Consider the following 18,578-nt stretch of genomic DNA (forward strand, 5'->3'; position numbering starts at 1 on the left):
TATAGATAGCCCACGAAGAGTTTTCAGTCACACAGATCCAGTGCTGGTAACAGTGTCCTTGTGACCCAGCCTAGACCATCCTCCTCCTATGTTCCACAGCCCTAGGAGCTGAGGCCCACTATCCCGTTGTGAGTCTCCACCGTGAGAAGAACCCAGCACTTGCTCAGATGCTGCCCTTCTGTCCCTTGGGGACACACACTCAGGCCTAGAGGAGGTTGGCGGACCTTCTGCCAAGCCTTTGTTCCCTGCAGCCCAGGCTGGAGGCGTCTGCAAGTCTGGGAGGGAGCAGGGTTGGAGAGAACTGGGAGAACAGCGCAGGCTTTCCCCCCCGAGGGGTCTCTGTGCAACACTCTGGCAAGGGCTAGTGCCTCAAGGCTGCTGATGCACACGGAACGTTCTCATAATTGTCTGTAGCATCTTCATGGGCACTGCCTCTCCTGCTGGACTTCTCGGCACAGTCATCTGTGTGTGCCTTCAACTCGGAGTAAATGACTGTGGGTTCCTGGTGAAAGCCACACAGGGTAAGTATCTAAACACACATGAGAAGGAGAAGGAGGAGAGAAAGGGAATGTGACTCACCGTAACCTGGTGGGGCATCCTCGGTGAATCTGCTGTTGGATGCAAGCAGCAAAATATTAAACTGTGGGGAATAAATTCCAACTTCCAACAGCATTGCATTCCCAGGCAGTCTTAACGCTGTTTCTCTCTCTTGACTGTTTGCTCTGCTGAATTCTTCTATGCCCTCACAGAAAACCACACACAAAGCCTCTCTCCTGACCACTGAATGCCCAGAACAACTTCCCTGATGCTTTCCTCTTGCTCCTCTGCTCATTATAACCCCTTCTGACTGACAACCTCAATGGCTTTATTGATCATTGAGAGAAGGTAGCAAATATGGCTCATGCTGATGTTAGCTGAGAAATTGGAAGAGACCAGAGAGAGGAAGTTAGCGTTCTTTTTTTTTTTTTTTTTTTGACAGGCAGAGTGGACAGTGAGAGAGGGACAGAGAGAAAGGTCTTCCTTTTTCCATTGGTTCACCCCTCCAATGGCTGCTGCGGCCAGCGCGCTGTGGCCAGCGTGCTGTGGCCAGCGCACTGCGCTGATCTGAAGCCAGGAGCCAGGTGCTTCCTCCTGGTCTCCCATGTGGGTGCAGGGCCCAAGGACTTGGGCCATCCTCCACTGCCTTCCTGGGCCATAGCAGAGAGCTGGACTGGAAGAAGGGCAACCGGGACAGAATCCGGTGCCCCGACCGGGACTAGAACTCGGTATGCCAGCGCCGCAGGCAGAGGATTAGCCTATTGAGTCGCAGCGCCAACCGGAAGTTAGCATTCTAAGGCCACATGATGATTTCCCAGGAAGCCAAAGATTTGCAGTGGAACACTGAGCAACTTCAATGTGAGGCCTGTGTTGTGGCATAGCAGGTTAAGCCACTGCCTGCAATGCCAGCATCCCCGGACACTTGTTCAAGTCTCAGATGCTTCACTTCCAATGCAGCTCCCTGTTAATGTGCCTGGGAAAGCAGTGGAGGATGGCCCAAGTGCTTGAGCTCCTGCACCTGGAAGAAACTCCTGGCTCCCAGCTTCTGATATGCCCAGCTCTGGCTGTTGCAGCCATTTGGGGAATGAACCAGTGGATAGAAGAGCTCTCTCTCTCTCTCTCTTTCTCTCTCTCTCTCTTTCCCTCTCCCTCTCCTTCTCCCTCTTCCTATCTCTCTTTGTAACTCTGCCTTTCAAATAAGTAAATTAGTCTTTAAAAAAAGGAAATAAAATTTAATGTGTTTCTCTTCTATCTTTGTCAGGCATCTTTTTCATTTATTTATGCAGTCAATAAGCATTCATTGAATAATGACCTTCTATTAGGTATTAGGTAAGCTATTAAGAGATGGGAATGACAAAAACTCAGCCCATATGATCAAGGAGCCTGTAATTTTGAAGGGGAGAAATGGGTAAAAAATCTTATGGACACCAAGAGAGAAATGCTACTGTCACAAAGGATCACCACTTAATTCCAGGTAGGAACACAGGGAGGGGTGCTAAGAATCACATGAGATTCACAGTAGTGCCTGAGCTGTATATTGAAATGTGCACAGGGGTCACCAGCTATAGCAGGGGCAAGGATGTGTTAGGACAAGTAAGAAGGACATATGCCAAAGCATGAAAATGCCAAGTTCAGTGTGGTTGTAGGAAGGACATCGATGTCAGAATGCAAGGTTGGCAAGTGTCAGGCTTTGGAATGGAGACATTTTCATGGCAATTAGAGTAAACAATTATTTGATCTGTGGGGCACCTCAGAGGGATTGTGTGGGAAACATTGTTGCAAGGTTGTTGGGGAACAAGTTTAGAAATGAGATCAGGTAGGAGAATTATAATTATCTACACACTAGTTTATGAAAGGTTTAATTTAGCAAATACTGTATTTTAAGGGGCCTACGGTTTTTTAAGCATTGTGCTAGATACTATGAAATATTAGTGAAAGAGTCACATTTCCTGTTCCCAAAGAGTTTATAGAGTAATGGTGACAGCATGAATAAGAGGGTATGGACAGATGATATGACTGGTAACAGAAGGAACAGGTGGTGCCTTCCATATTGGATTCATATTTGAAATAACTGATCAAAGGCACCTTGCTGGAGCTGATAACACTTTCCACCTCACTTATACTTGTCTGAAAGGCAGCTCACCTGGATTTTTATATGCATTCTGAGTGATCCAGATCTGGGAATAAACCAGGTCGCTGTCTCTAGGATCTATTGCAAAGAGAGAAGAAATTATCATTGACTGTAGTCAAGAGTCCCACATTCTAGACTCTCTTCTCCACCCACCGAGTTCATACCCCTCTTCTATATCCAATATAATGCCAGGAAGGTCACTTTAAAACTGGACGTGAGGGGCCGGCGCTGTGGTGCAGTGGGTTAACGCCCTGGCCTGAAGCACCGGCATCCCATATGGGTGCTGGTTCGAGACCCCTCTGCTCTACTTCCTATCCAGCTCTCTGCTGTGGCCTGGGAAAGCAGTAGAAGATGGCCCAAGCCCTTGGGCCCATGCACCCACGTGGGAGACCCGGAGGAAGCTCCTGGCTCCTGGCTTTGGATCGGTGCAGCTCTGGCCGTTGCGGCCATCTGGGGAGTGAACCATCGGATGGAAGATCTCTCTCTCTCTGCCTCTCCTCTTTCTGTGTAACTCTGACTTTCAAATAAATAAATAAATCTTTAAAAAAAAAACTGGACATGACAGGTCTACCCACTGTGCTCTATTGCTCTCCTTCCCTGGCACCTTGGAGCCTTCTGCTCTTAGGGAATGCTCACCATTATACACTGGCTGGAACTCCATCATCGCTGGTGGCTCAGAATAGGAAAGCTCTTGGGGGTGTATGTTGGAGGTGCTGAAAAAGGAAGGCTCTTGACACTTATTGGGATTATAATTGTGACACAGAAGAAAGAGACATGGATAAAAAGTGTCATTATGCTCTTAGAATTGCATTTGCAAAGCACATTGAATTGTTAAAAACTAATTAAAAATTAAAAAAACAAGGTGTGTGTGTGTGTGTGTGTGTGTGTGAAATATATGTGGGTTACACAGAATCTCGAAGAAGGAAATCAGTATTTAGGAAGTACAGCACAATTCATATAAAAATACTATGGTTGCTTCTGCATGGCTCTTTCAAGAACACATTAGAAGTAGTATGGCACTTACTCCTCATGTAGGATCTTTGTCCTTAATGTGTAGTTCAATGTGAATTAATGCTATGACTAGTGCTCAAACAGTATTTTGCACTTTGTGTTCTGTGTAGGGGCAAACTGATGAAATTTTTACTTAATATATACCAAATTGATCTTCTGTATATAAAGATAATTGAAAATGAATCTTGATGTGAATGGAATGGGAGTGGGAGATGGGAGGGTTGTGAGTGGGAGGGAAGTTACTGGGGGGAAAAGCCATTCTAGCCCATAAACTGTACTTTGGAAATTTATATCTACTAAATAAAAGTTAAAAAAAAAAGTAGTATGGCAAAAGATGGAGCATTATAGGGCAGCATTATAGGTTAGGCTGGTCACAGAAATGTCAGGGGGAAAGTTGTAAAATCTCAAAGCCCCTTTGATAGTGTAAAAACTCATATTTGGCTAACTTTCAAATTCATTTTCAAAGATATGTACACACTTAAACATCAATACATAAAGACTTCTGCATCCCCACAGAATTTGACTTCTGTCTTTACTAACGATCCTTTCAATTTTCTACTTCATAGTATAATAACCTGCATTTCCTGTAAGATACCATGAGGACTCTTTAAGAAAATTGAGTTTTCCCCCAGCATCATTTTTATCTGCATTTAATATTAGGAATTGAACAGTTGCAGCATTCCAATAGTCATTTCCTAAATGAGTGTGTGAATGAAGGGATGAGGGACTCAGTGAACTGTAGCATTGTGAAGATGTTGTCAGGAAGACATAAGTGGTCAATTTTCTATTGGAGCACATTTAAAGAAGCAGATAAATTAACACAAATAGCTAATAAGATGAATTTTCTGTATAAACAGACTGAATGAGAAGCCTGCATAATGTGAGTGAAAGTGTCCTCCTCACCACAGTTTTGGATTTCATAAGAATGTTAAAAAATATTAACAGGAAGTCCATGCAAATCTTTTAAAAGTAGACATAATTCCATGTTCTTACATTGTGGCTCTAAATAAATCATGAGGATGTTGGCAGCACAAGAAGCAGAGACCTCACCTGGATGTGCCAGGGGCAGAAGGTCCTCCTGGAAAACAAGCAAGGGGATATTGATGATGAGCGAGCTGCGGATGAGCTCTACGCCAGGATGCTCCATCCCAGCAATCAGAGGCTTTCAGGTCTCAGCTATGGCAAATCTCTGGGACCCCCTAAGCTCCACCAGCCGTGTCAGGTTACAGGCAAAGGCAAATATTGTCTTAAAAGACATTTGCAGAGTCACACTTATTCTAAGTCTTTTTCCAATCAGAAATAGCTATTTAAACAACACCTCTAGTTGTGACTGGGTAGCAACGTGAGACACATTTGTGTTTAACTCTGGGTCAAGTGCTTTCCCTACACTCCACTCCTTTATCCTAACTGCAGTCTGACAAAGCAGAAAGAGGGAGACAAGGCCTGGAGAGGCCAGGAGGGTGTTGAAGCGGATAAGGATTCTTTCTTTTTTTTTTTAAGATTTTATTTATTATATTTGAGAGTTAGAGTTACAGACAGTGAGACAGAGAGACAGAGAGAAAGGTCTTTCTTCCGTTGGTTCACTCCCCAAATGGCCGCAATGGCTAGAGCTGTGCCGATATGAAGCCAGGAGCCAGGTGCTTCTTCCTGGTCTCCCATGTGGGTGAAGGGTCCAAGGACTTGGGCCATCCTCCACTGTTTTCCCAGGCCATAGCAGAGAGCTGGACTGGAAGAGGGGCAGCCAGGTCTAGAACTGGCGCCCATATGGGATGCCGGCATTGCAGGTGGAGGATTAACTTTACTGTGACATGGCACCAGCCCCAGAAGCGGATACGAATTCTTACACCAGTGTGAACCAATGGGACTAGGCTCAAGCCCCGCTTTCTCTATCAATGACCCCTGCAAACCCATTCCAGCAGCACTGGACTGTGTGTCACCTACATATTGATCTTTACACAACTCTTTTTCCTTTTCTTTCACCTGGCTAATCTCAAGTTATTGTTCCTCCTCCTGAGCTTTCCTTGATGTCAACTGGCAGCTGGACTGAGTGGCCAACTCTCAGGAACATAGAATCAAGTAATGTTAAAACCAATACATTGCATTGTGATAATCTACTTCTGTACTTGCTTCTAATTCTCTCCTTCATGAAAGTATGTGCTTCTCGAGGCTATAAATCTTGTGTTTTTTTTTTCTTTTTCTTTTTTTGTATTCCCAGTAGCATGTCTACCAGTTAAAACTATCCCATAAATTTTTTTAAATACATGAACAAATTAAAGTATGTATTTTGAGGACTAAAAAATGACAAGCTGACGATTTTATAATAGTTGTCTATGTAGAAGTCTAATCTGGAAGCCTGCTTCATCTCCCTTAACAACAAGGGAGTTTTATAACATCACCAAGGTACTAACATCTTTCCTGTCTGCCCCAGTTCAAGCCTCCTCCTAGTTCCCATCTTTGTCAGTAGCCCTTTAAATCTGTGACTCCTGAGGGAAGATGTGTGAGGTTTTTCATCAAGTTGGGGTCTGAATGTTTCACTTATATGCTTGATTTCCAGTAGGAACCTTGAGAAAGAGAGGACAGAAGTCTTTGTCCTGACAGAGAGGAGTTGCCATGTTAACAACACAGTGATGGTAGTGGGAGCAGGGGATTCATAGGGAAAGTAAAGGAATAGTGATTCCACAATCTGCAGTCTTGAAACCTTGCACCCCAAAGCATTGGGAAAAAAAAGTCCATACATTCAAAGATTTCTGATTCATGGGAAAATATTCATGGGTTTTAAAAAGCAATAATAGAACAGAGGTAAAAATGACAGCCGATTCCTTGGTGAAAACAATGCACACAAGTAGAAAGTGAGAAATAGCTTTGAAATACTGAAAGAAAAAGAAACTGTTAACCTCTAGAATTCTAGGTCAGTAAAAATACATTTCACAAGGGGGCCGGCGCTGTGGCTCACTTGGTTAATCCTCTGCCTGTGGCGCCAGCATCCCATATGGGCGCCGAGTTCTAGTCCCAGTTGCTCCTCTTTCAGTCCAGCTCTCCAGCTTTCTGCTGTGGCCTGGGAGAGCAGTGGGGGATGGCCCAAGTGCTTGGGCCCCTGCACCTGCGTGAGAGATCAGGAGGAAGCACCTGGCTCCTGGCTTCAGATCAGCGTAGTTCTGGCCGTAGTGGCAATTTTGGGGGTGAACCAACAGAAAGAAGACCTTTCTCTCTGTCTCTCTCTCTCACTAACTCTGTCAAATAAATAATAAAATATATATATTTCACAAATGACACTTATTTTTTAAAATTCACATTAGAAATAGAGACTATAAAAGGAAAAAGAGATAAAAGAAATATCACCCTAATTACATTTAATATATTTATAATTATAATTTTATTAATTATATTTTATTAATCTATTAATAACAAATGCTATTTCTGAATATATGATACCAATGGAGACAAATTTGTAGCAAATGAAGTCTAACAATCATAAGCAAACTGAGCAGACACCAGAAATGCAAGGCTGCTTCAATACACAGTTTATCTTAACAAGAGATGAAAAAGAAAACCAGGTGATTTTCTCAATACAGAAAAATGCTTTTACGTACATCTATTCCTGTAAAAACTCTCAGCAAATTAGAAATGCTTAGGCTCCCTCAGCCAGATAAAAAGCATCTACAAAAACCCCATAGGTTAACATAATTCTTAATGCTGAATGGCTGAATTCTTTTCACACAGATCAGAAGCAGGACAAGCATTTCTGCTCTTATCACTTTTAGTCAGCATTGTACAGGAGGTTGTGGCCAGTGCAAGCAAATAAAAAAAAAGGAAGTAAGATGGAAACAGAAGGAGTCAAACTTTCCTTATTAGCAAATGTGACCATCTATGGAGAAAAATCTGATGAAATCAATAAAATAGGTGTTAGAATTAAGGACTGAGTTTAGCCAGGTCTCAGGATGTAAGATTAACAAAAAATTGTATTTCAACATATGGGCAAGAAACAATCAGAAATTGATTTTTAAATCTTATTTCCAGGGTTATCTACTAATTTGATGCAAATTTAACCATATTTGATTGATATTGAAGTAACTCTGAGAGTTCATGATTTACACCTGTGACAATTATCCACTTTTTGTTTTAAATGGAGGGCTTATTTTTCCTCCCTTTTGTTTCCAGTAGGATTTGGAACAGTGATGTAATAGTAAATATTTAATTTTCTAATTTTTAATTGGAAACAGAACTCTAATGTCAAACATGTGAGGCTGAAACATCATTGAAAAGTTCTACATTTTTGTTAGTGTGGCCTATAGAGTGACAGCAGGTAATACAACTGAGCACCTAGGACTTGGAAGGGTGTAAGTGGCCTTCAGACACCACACAACTCCAAATCATTGTAGCAGTGGCAAAGTCACAATATCAGAGGGTAAGACACAGACACTCACCCGATCTCCTCTGGGTCCTGAGGTGGAGCAGCAGAGCGGCAGCAGTGGCAAGACCAACGATGAGTGCCCCACTGGCTCCTGCCATGATGAGGCCTAGTCTGCTCTTGGAAGCACCTGAGAGGGGAGATCTAGGCCTGAGTTCCAGGGGCAAAGACTTTGGATCTAGGCAAAAACCATGCAGCTGGGGCTAGAGATCTATCAAAGAAGGTTTGTGTTAAGGTCTGATCCATTTAAATTATCTCCTACAATTTGTAATTTTCATTACAATGGTACTTGAAAGGTTGTTGCCAAGCAGCTAAGATTAAAAATCTGTTCCTTTTTCTTCCCTCTATAAAACCAGCACCAAGCTCCAGAAGTCTGAAGCCTTGGTGTGCATTTCCAGAAATTCTTTGACTATGGTAGAATCTGTATAACCTGTTGGATAAATATTAAGCTGAGCATAACTGTAACTTTTAGCCCAGGTATCATCAACCCCACCTGAGATGGAGAGTGACACCACCTCACTGCGCTGGGCCCCCAGGCCATTGTCAGCCTCACAGGAGTAGTTTCCAGAATGTTCTGGCGTCAGGGAGAGGTTGAAGGTGGCTCCTCCTCCAGTGTGGGCTGAGCTGTTTCCCAAGGTGACGTCTTCATGATAAAACCGGTACAGGATTGGGGGAGACCCTCTCAGGGCCTCACAGTGCAGCTCTACCACGTCCCCCACCACAGCCCAGGCCCCAGGGACCACGAGGGTGAGGACAGGGCGAGATACTGGAACTGCAAGAGGAAAAGCAGGTCATTGGCAATTTTGCTTCAGGATGTATCCAAGAGAACCTAATATGAGAACATGCAGTGAAATTTTAGTAGGAAAATAGACCTGGATTTGTGAAAACCTGGACTTAAATCTGTCTCTGCCCTTTATTAGCCGTGATCTTGATTTTTTTTTAAAAAAAAAAAGCTTAATTTTTTGGAGTCTCAGTTTATTGCTCTATAAAATGGAGCTAATAATAAATGATGGCTCAAGTGATTATATTAAGAACCTTGTATGTAAAATTTTCAATTAATCTGAGCTATTATTACTGACAGAAATAGTAACTGCAATAGTTTCATTTCTGAATATTCCTACCTCCGAATATTAGCTCTAAGACAGATACTTCCACAACTATATAAATTGAGGCTTGATTACTGTCTACTCAATTACCTTCCTTTATTTTTCTATATAACATTTTGTACTATCTAACATCTGTCTGCCCATCCATCTATCCACCTTTCCCTCTATCCCTCTATCTGTCTGCCTTTCACTATTGCATTTCTAGTTCCTCTAAGGGAATTTAACTTCAATCATAATAGAGATTTACCTGTTTGTTCATTGCTATATTTCCAGCTACTAGAACTTTCCCTGGATATAATAGTTGCCTAATAATTGGTCATTAAGTGGATAACTGTATTGATACAAATTGGCACAAAAGTAGCCAGAGGCAGCACAAATAACAGTGATTTCTATTTTAATTTAATACTTATGGAAATAGAATAGTCAAGGAGAACAGGAAACCAGAAAAGTGGAATGTCAAATGTGGATGGTCAGATTGCTGGTTCTGCCAAGCTATGAGGAAATGAGGAAACCTGGGTGAGTCCCTTTGTGTGCAGGACTTTAGATATAAGCTGAGTGCTTCATTGGCAAGGGAGGCTTGGTAAAGATTTTCAACTCTGCTTTGCATCAGAGGTTGGATAAAGGGGAGTGAGTGCAAATGTGGAGACCATTCAATGAATGGCAATGATCAGACTTGACGATGAGCCCTCTGCTGGCTGCAAGAAAGATGGCACTCGCTGTCTCCCCGTAAAGATGCCAAGTCTTGGTGTTGGAAGTGTAGGCTAAATTGAAATGACCAGTTTGGGTTGGCTCTTCTGTGTATCTTCTGCAATACAAAGCAATCTGGACAACATGAAGAGGGATCCAGGGATTTTTTGTGAATCTCAATGTGCCTTCCACCTACAACTCTGGGTTTCTGCAAGCTGGGTGCAGATATTTTCAACTTCTTCCTCTATGTGGCTCACCAAACTTTGGCTTCCACAAACACATTCCCCTAAAATCAGAGAATTATTGTAGGACTAGAAGAGGCCATGGTTATCAATGTCAGTGGTCTTCAAGGTAGGGTGCAGAGTATCTCATCGGGTGTGAGAAGAAGATATGAGAATGTTTAAAAGTCTTTAGTTTTGAGCTTGAATGCCAGAAAGACATTCTTTTCCTAATTCTTTGCAAATATTCACATTGGTATCCTTGCTTAGGCCATACGCTATACCTTGTGTTGGGATAGTTCAGGAGTTCCTGGGATGGTAGGGGGCCTCCATGGTGTGGAAGGGTGGGCAGTGATATCTTCACTTGTTTTTTTACTGTCAGCATGTTGGAAATGGTTGCTCTTTCAGTTGGCAACTTGATTGTTTTCACAGATTAACTTAAATAACAAAATCATTTTACTGCATTGTAATGCGATTGGGGAATGTCTACAAACCTTTTAATATCAAATGAAAGTTGTTTACTTATTTTGTATTAAATTTATAAAAAGAGGAATTAAATATATGCCTGAATCACGTATTTTTTTTTTAATTTTTTTTTGACAGGCAGCGTGGACAGTGAGAGAGAGAGAGAGAGAGAAAGGTCTTCCTTTTTGTCGTTGGTTCACCCTCCAATGGCCGCTGCGGCTGGCCGATGGCAGGAGCCAGGTGCTTCTCCTGGTCTCCCATGGGGTGCAGGGCCCAAGGACTTGGGTCATCCTCCACTGCACTCCCTGGCCACAGCAGAGAGCTGGCCTGGAAGAGGGGCAACCGGGACAGGATCGGTGCCCTGACCGGGACTAGAACCCAGTGTGCCAGCGCCGCAAGGCGGAGGATTAGCCTATTGAGCCACGGTGCCGGCCTGAATCACGTAATTTTTTTTATGAAGAAAGACTAGTACTTATTTTTGGTGATTCTTTTTTTTTTTTTTTGTGATCAGTGGCTATGAGAGTTCATGGAAACAGTATTGCAAACAGTTTGTAATTCTAGGCTTGAACCATTTTTTTTTTTTTGTAAATTCAGACTAATAGTATTTCCACTTCCTACTTACTTTACAAGAATAACTGATGACATCAATGAAACTGTAAATATACCAACCAAGTAGCAATGAATACCTTTACATAATTAGTGCATGAGGTTGAAAAATGAGGACCACAGATCTGAAAAAGCAACAAGTGGTATTCTACTTTTACTTGGATGTATTGGTAAGATAACTTTTTAAGCAATCACAATACGGAAACCAATTGAAATAAACCAAGCTCAAAGCCAAACCTCTAGTAACTCTACCACAAAAAGTAAAGTAAGTTTTTCAAAATTAAATGAAGCATATTCAACTATAAATTTAGTTAGATTTTAAGTCAAAGATCTTAAAATATTGTTCATTTCTTCCTTATTTAATTTATACTTCTTTGTTTCCTTTGCCATGTGTGTATTTAGTACAGCAGCACATGTATGATAGGGTTTTAAAAAGTTTGTGGGAAATGAACTTAAAAAGTAGGATATTGGTACAAAAATGTTTAAATCCAGGCATTGGGGGTCCTCAAAAATTTGATGGACAATGCTTACTATGAAAAAACTACATAGATTTCAAATGTTTTGTGCCAAAGTAACTTTATCTTTTAATTCCGTTTTCCACAAACATTTTGAAGTACCCTTTTGTATATAAATGTAATTAATAAATAAATAATTGGAGGGCATGTTCAACATTTTGACTGAAAAAGTTATGAAATCAAGAATTGTTGAACCTCCATGATTCACTTGGCTCAATTACTTTGTAAGTGAGGAAAGCAAGGACAACACTAGTGAAGAGACTTCACTAATAGAATACTTTCTTGTGCAAAACTAGAGTCCTACTTTCAGAACACTGTCTAACATTCCCAGCTCTAATAGTGGACCTAAAAGCTAAATATAATTCAAGTTGGCCCATTGAAAATCACTGTTAACCAAACATGATAATTGTTCTAATAATTTAGAATCCTGAAACAGCAAGTTGATGGCAAAATCCATGGATGGTATGGATTTGAATCACTGGGAGTCATTGAAACATCTCTTTTATTTTGCCATCTTCTTTTTTTTTTTTTTTTTTTTTTTTTTTTGGACAGGCAGAGTTGGACAGTGAGAGAGAGGGACAGAGAGAAAGGTCTTCCTTCCGTTGGTTCACCCCCCCAAAATGGCCGCTATGGCCGGTGCACAGCACCAATCCAAAGCCAGGAGCCAGGTGCTTCCTTCTGGTCTCCCATGTGGGTGCAGGGCCCAAGCACTTGGGCCATCCTTCACTGCCTTCCCAGGCCACATCAGAGAGCTGGACTGGAAGAGGAGCAACCGGGACAGAATCCAGCACCCCGACCGGGACTAGAACCCGGGGTGCCGGCACCGCAGGCAGAGGGTTAGCCTAGTGAGCCGCGGCACCAGCCTATTTTGCCATCTTCTATCTTCCAGTGTTCTAACCCACTTTACAAATGCTGGGCACTTTGGGATAAGCATGGTTTGGATTAGGTGGCAGTGGGAAGAGGGGAGGTGTCTCTCCTTAATGACTGGACATATTGTTGTTCATTGTCAATATGGGCTGAGAGTGCTTCCCTGATGAAGAAATATTTTGTTGGGGGATATTGAGATCAGAGTAAATGAGAGGCTGGTACTTTGAGAGTCTGGAAGCATCTGGAGGCCATGAGAGTCATGCTACCATGACAGCCGGGGTATGTACAAGGAAACACTCTGTGTTTAATGACTCAGGGAACCACACCACATGGGAATTTATATTGGAGCAAACTGTGGGTAGGGAACTATGGCAAGGAATGGTCTGATCAGTTGTTTCTAAACAAAGGAACTCAGAAGTAAGACTTTCTACACCATGTTCATTATCAGTGATTGCTGAATCATCATATATCTGATATGTTGGAAAGTCTTTGTGCTTCAATAGAAAGACTGTGTGGGCTGTATAACTATTCATGACAATGGCAGAGGAAATAACATACAAGTCTGAGTTACTGAATGTGTAGTCATAAGGAAGAATCCCAGAGTTTGCAAGTAGAGGCAGAAGTTTGCTGTGGTTTCACACCAACAAATAGTTCAGTCTAGCTCTGTCTGTGGGAAGACGGGGCTGCTGGCCCTTAACTGCTGTGAACGTATCTTGCTTACCTAGGACCGTGAGACTCACTCTGTGACTGCGCTCAGTCCCCACGCCATTGTCAGCCTCACAGGAGTAGTTTCCAGAATGTGCTGCTGTCAGAGAGAGGTTGAAGGCGGCTCCTCCTCCAGTGGGGGCTGAGCTGTTCCCCAGGGTGACGTTCTCGTGATAAAACCGGTACAGGATTGGAGGAGACCCTCTCAGGGCCTCACAGTGCAGCTCCACCACGTCCCCCACCACAGTCCGGGCCCCAGAGGCCCTGAAGGTGAGGACAGGGCGAGACACTGGTACTGAGGGAGACAAAAGGGCTGTCAGAGAAGGAGCCCAACCCCATGACAGGTTCACGACACTCTTCAAGGAGACTAGAAATAGATACATCCATGGGTCATTTCTGTTCCCCACTGACTACACTGTCCTCATCCAATAATCACAAGCATTTCCTAAAGTCAAAGAAGTCTTCTTGGGTAATTTTGCTTTTTCCCACCCCTCTGTCTTTACACTAGGGGTAAAGTGTCTTCAACTCGTATCTGCCACCTTTGGACAGCTCTCTTGGACAGCTTTTGAATCCTCATATCCCTGTTCCTTTATCTCCTCCAGAAGTTCCTCACAGCTGACAGAGAACTTAGACCCTGGCCTGAGAACTCACTTCTCACGGTGACTGTAATCCACTTGCTGAGGACTGGAACGTGATTGTTGTCAGCTGCACAGTAGTATCTCCCAGCATGGTACTCCTTCACAGCAGGCACCTGCAGCTCTGCCAGCAGGGAATGCTGGGTCTTTCTGCCCAGACTCACTGTTCCGTCTCGATGCCAGGAGAATGTGACAGCCCCTGTGCCCTTGGTTACAGAGCAGATAAGGACCATGTCTTCTCCTTCAGTCAGGTTCCCCCCATGGGGCCGGATCTCTAGATTCACCTCAGATACAGGGATCCCTGGGAAAACACAAGATGGTATATGAAGGCACCAGTGACAGGAACCACAAAGTCCAGGAGAGGATTGATGCTGCCATAAATAAACCAATAGCAGCCATAGGCAGGGGTCTAAGGTAGGAAATGGGAAATTACAAATGGAGCAACATTTCTCCCCACTCCCACAATAATTCTCATCTTTGGGGAATGTGGGCACCCAGGTCCACCATCTTCCTAAGCTGAATGTTGCCCACAGTCACATTTTACAGGCATTTATCTCAGGAATCTCTGGTGCAGCGATGGGCCACAGAATAAGAGGAAGCAGTGGAGACGTTACTTCTATCTGAAGTGACCTTGCTCAAAATCCAAACCCTATCTAAACCCTTGAAGACTTCTGCAGCTTCACCTCCACGTCCCCACATTCTTCTCTAGCTATTCTAGTTTATGCCCCCATTCCTCTTTCCCCAGTATTTTGTAAGAGTTTAGGTCCAGAAATGAAAACACCATACAGCCTCTAAAGCCAGCAGCGTTTCTTGTTGTCTGTATACTCATGAGAGAACATCTTTGTAACCCTCACAGAGCTGGGCACCCTGCAACTGATCAATAACTATGACTGACTTGGGTGGAAAAGAATGTTATAGGAAAGTTAGGTGAATGTTGAACCTGCAGGAAGGCTAAAAGCCCCTCTCTGTCATGTCCACCCAAGAGGCAGGTGATATTCTTGTTCTGCTCTATCTGCCCCTACCAGCTCTGACCCTGTAAGAACAGCCCCTTGGACACTTACTCTGCACACGTATCTGTAATCTTGGGCTCTTTTTGATGATGCTGTTGTTTATTGTCTTTGCCTTACACCAGTAAGAGCCTGAGTCTTCCTTCCTTGTCGTGGGGATCTGGAAATCTGGGGAACTACTCCAGCCTGGCTGCAGGCCCTGGTCATCTCTGTAGAAGTGGAAGTGGAGCTGGACATCTGACTTCTGTGGATGGACCTGGGTCTCACAGGTCAGGGTCATTAGACCCCCTTCGATAGGCTGAGTGGGGCTTGCTGTCAGCACAGGCTGTGGAAACAGCTCTAGAGAGAAGAACACAACCATTCCCAGGGCAGTGAAGTGCAGAGCTCCTGGAGAGAAACACCTGAGTTTTTAGCACAGACTTCAGGCATTGGGGAACCATGCAAGTGGAGCCCACTGCCTCCACGACTGGCCCTTCAGAGGCTCTTCAGGAAATCCCCACTGACAAGCCCCCTCCCTCAATTCTCACCATTTCCCCACCAAAACCTACAACCCACAAAAGTCCAGCCATTACCTTGAACTTGGATGTTTAGAGGTGTTGAGGTTTTTGGCCATAAAATTCCAAGTATTTTCCTTGAAGCAGTACAATAATATTTACCACTGTCCCTGGAGACTGAATTTAGTGTAATGCAGTCTGGGTTGTTATTGTCAGGAAGTCGTTTAAAATTCTTGTAGTACGCCTTCTCACTTGTTTTCTCTTCTTCTTTCCCCTGGCATCTCAGGACTACATCATCTCCTTCAAAGACAGGGTGTGAAACCTGCAGAATCAGCCAATCTGCAAAGAGCCAAGAAGCGTGCTCAGTTTATCCCCTGGTATTTCTTTTTTCCCCCTCTTTTCTGCCCAGGAGGAGAGAGCTACAACCTTCACATATCTGCAAATGTCCTCCACCAATGTTTCCACATGACTCCAACACCCAATTCTTCTTTGCCCTAGGAGAATGAACTAATTACAAGAAAATGCCCTTGAGAAATTTCCCCCACATGCACTTAAGTAACAGAGGAATTTTTTCCCATACATCCCAAACCTTTCTTTGGCCTGAGTCCATTTTTGCCAGATAGCCCCTGGTATACCAGTGCTTCTCTGGACAGAGAAGATGAGCAATACAGCACCATGCTGCTGCCCTAGCTCCTTATTTTCTCCTCTGAAGTCAGTACATCACACACACCCATGCCTGGTTACAACTCTCGAGTCCCTGAATTAACCCAGCCCTCAGAAACCCTGCCCAGTGGCTTGACTTTCCTTTCCTCACCATCTGAAAATTCCACATGCACAGGGTCACTGAGGGAAGATCCTTGTGTTTTGCATTGGTAATATCCAGAATGTTCAGTTTGGATCTTGTTAGATTCTGTTTTCCAGACATTCCCATCATGATACCAAAATACATCTCTCCAGGCTGGGGAATGGAAATCTTTGCATATGAGAATCACTTTATTGCCTTTGAAGGTCGTGGACCATGGAGGATCGAGGAGAAGGGCAGCTTTTGGAGGGGTTCCTGCACAGGCAATACGAAGATGAAGGCAGATAAATAGGAGGTGGGCACAGAGCAGGGGAGGGCTCAGCCTTGCAGCTGGGAGTTTCCTGGAGCTAATCTCAGTCAGAACCAGAATGAGAAATGTCCCTGGGGAAATATCTGGGACACACTCTATTCTTCCTCATCCTTTGCTCAGCCTGGTCATAGTCAAGCAATCCTGGGGATAGATCTCCAATTCCTGATATGGGCTCAGCAAAGCTATCAGATGTGATGGGTAGTTGAACAAACACCATGAAGGTCTCAGAAGGTGGGTTGATTCTGAAATGCTCTTGTCTTATACATCCCTGTGAAGCCAGGATGTGCATATCTCAGAGGTAGTTTCTGAACTCTAGAAAACACACTTCCTACTTGGCTGATAGCATTTGATGATCAGGCTTTTTTTGTTTGCTTGGTTTTGCACTCACTTCTTTTAAATCTTGCTAGCCTGAGATTCTACAAGAAAGAAACTTTTCATCTAGATTGGACACAATCGATAATTGAGGACCATAAAGAATCTGAATGGAAGAAAGTGAGCTGCTTGAAGGATCTGACTGATAGGCCCAGAAGTTGAGCCATGGCAGAACCATGCACTTCTTTGGGAAATGGATAGTTCACTGTAGCATTTTCCTCTAAGAATGGGAGTCATTGCTATGTCCTTTGGTGGTGGCACTAGCTTGGATACATGCAGGGAGAGGTCTAGGGAACAGAGGAGATCAGATGTGAGGTTCTCTCAACATCAGCTTCCTACTTGCGCCCTCCCCTCAAATGTTCCCTTTCTTTCTACGCTGAGACGTCCTGGACTGAGAAACCTGCAGATGGAGAAGTGAGAGGAGAGTCTGTTGCCCAGCGTAGGAACAGGCATGACTCCAGTAGCAAGCTCACTGGTGTTGGTGTGTCCCTGCAGCCTCATTTACAAGGATTGGGATAGGACATGCTGGGAGGAGACCCGGAGGATCAGAAAGAAGGGGAAACTCACCCAGTTGTTCTCTTCCAGGAGCTGTGAGGGAGCCAAGATTCAGAGACTCAATTAGACACTTTGGGTAAAATTTTCCGACAGTGTAACCACGATCATTTCTTCAGTTTATCCTTCCCAGTTTTTCTCCTGTTCCATACCACTCACAACCCATAAAAGCAAGAAAAAGTAGAGTGGAATTTGTTTTACAGCAATGGAATGCCTGGAACCCTGGCTTGGTGCTCTGCTGTGGCTTGCCTCGCTGCTTTGTAGCACGTTCCCTCCCTCTCTTCTCTAGCCTCAACTCAGCAGTGCGGAGACGGGCAAGGACTTGGAAAGAGGGCATCATCTCCTCTCAGTTCTTGGGATTCCTATGGTCTCCCTGACCTTTTCTACCTCAAGTTAAATGTTGACTTAAAACTTTAGAAACAGTCATGTTTCTTAGTAGATCTTCCCTCAGGTGCCTTGGTTTTGAAAGTAATTGTTTCTCTGAAAAATAATTTCATTTGAGGCCATAGCAAAGAGGGACATAGAGTTGTGGGTTCATGGAAAGAAAAGTCCAAGTTTCCCAGGATTTGAGCATCTGTGGGAAGCCAAAAGCAGTATTCTTGGCTGGCTCTGATGTTGTATTCAGAGACTTTTGGTTGTCCTGGGACCCAGTTCTGCTCATTTCCCATCTCTCACTGTCTGTCTCCAAGCCCTGAGTGGAAGCAGAGAAAGCAGCTCCCCGGCTATTCCCCTGGCTGACTTTAGAAACCGAGACCATTCCGCTGGCCTGGCCTGGCTACTCACCCAGGATCAACAGCAGCAGCCACAGGAACATGGGGGCCTGGCCTGGCTGAGGGCTGGGCACATCCATCTCACAAAAGCTGGGCTTATCTCTCATCCAGGAAGCAGGGTAGGAGGTTTCTGCTCAGATAACACCTGCAAAATTAGAAAGGGGAAGTAGAAGAACTTAGTATCACATTATACTTTGAGTTCTGAATACATGAACAGGGCTGCCTTTGTACATGATGTTTCTATCTCACCCCCTGGAAGCTGTGTATATTTAAAATGTTGGGGATTACCTCCCAGTGGTTCAAGTCTCTCAGGAGAAACTTCCGCAGGTCCATGCCTGAGTTCTCTGAGAGTGCCAGGCTGTGAATTGGCTAGTATTCAT

General features: G+C 43.8%; 1 protein-coding gene across 1 annotated transcript; it reads right to left on the reverse strand.

The window, feature by feature from the left end:
- Positions 1-361: 361 nt before the first annotated feature.
- Positions 362-18,242, reverse strand: LOC133759213 (Fc receptor-like protein 3). The gene is made up of 14 exons (XM_062190160.1): positions 18,212-18,242; positions 17,444-17,464; positions 16,207-16,449; positions 15,471-15,731; positions 14,953-15,237; positions 13,908-14,192; positions 13,273-13,551; positions 8,581-8,859; positions 8,104-8,217; positions 4,730-4,757; positions 3,305-3,420; positions 2,681-2,746; positions 580-611; positions 362-502 (listed from the first exon to the last, which is right to left on the reverse strand). The coding sequence occupies exons 1-14, from the start codon at positions 18,240-18,242 to the stop codon at positions 362-364; spliced, it is 2,181 nt and encodes a 726-aa protein (XP_062046144.1).
- Between the last annotated feature and the right edge of the window lie 336 nt (positions 18,243-18,578).

This window comes from Lepus europaeus, chromosome 5 (assembly GCF_033115175.1).
Source record: "Lepus europaeus isolate LE1 chromosome 5, mLepTim1.pri, whole genome shotgun sequence".
Classification (NCBI taxonomy): domain Eukaryota; kingdom Metazoa; phylum Chordata; class Mammalia; order Lagomorpha; family Leporidae; genus Lepus; species Lepus europaeus.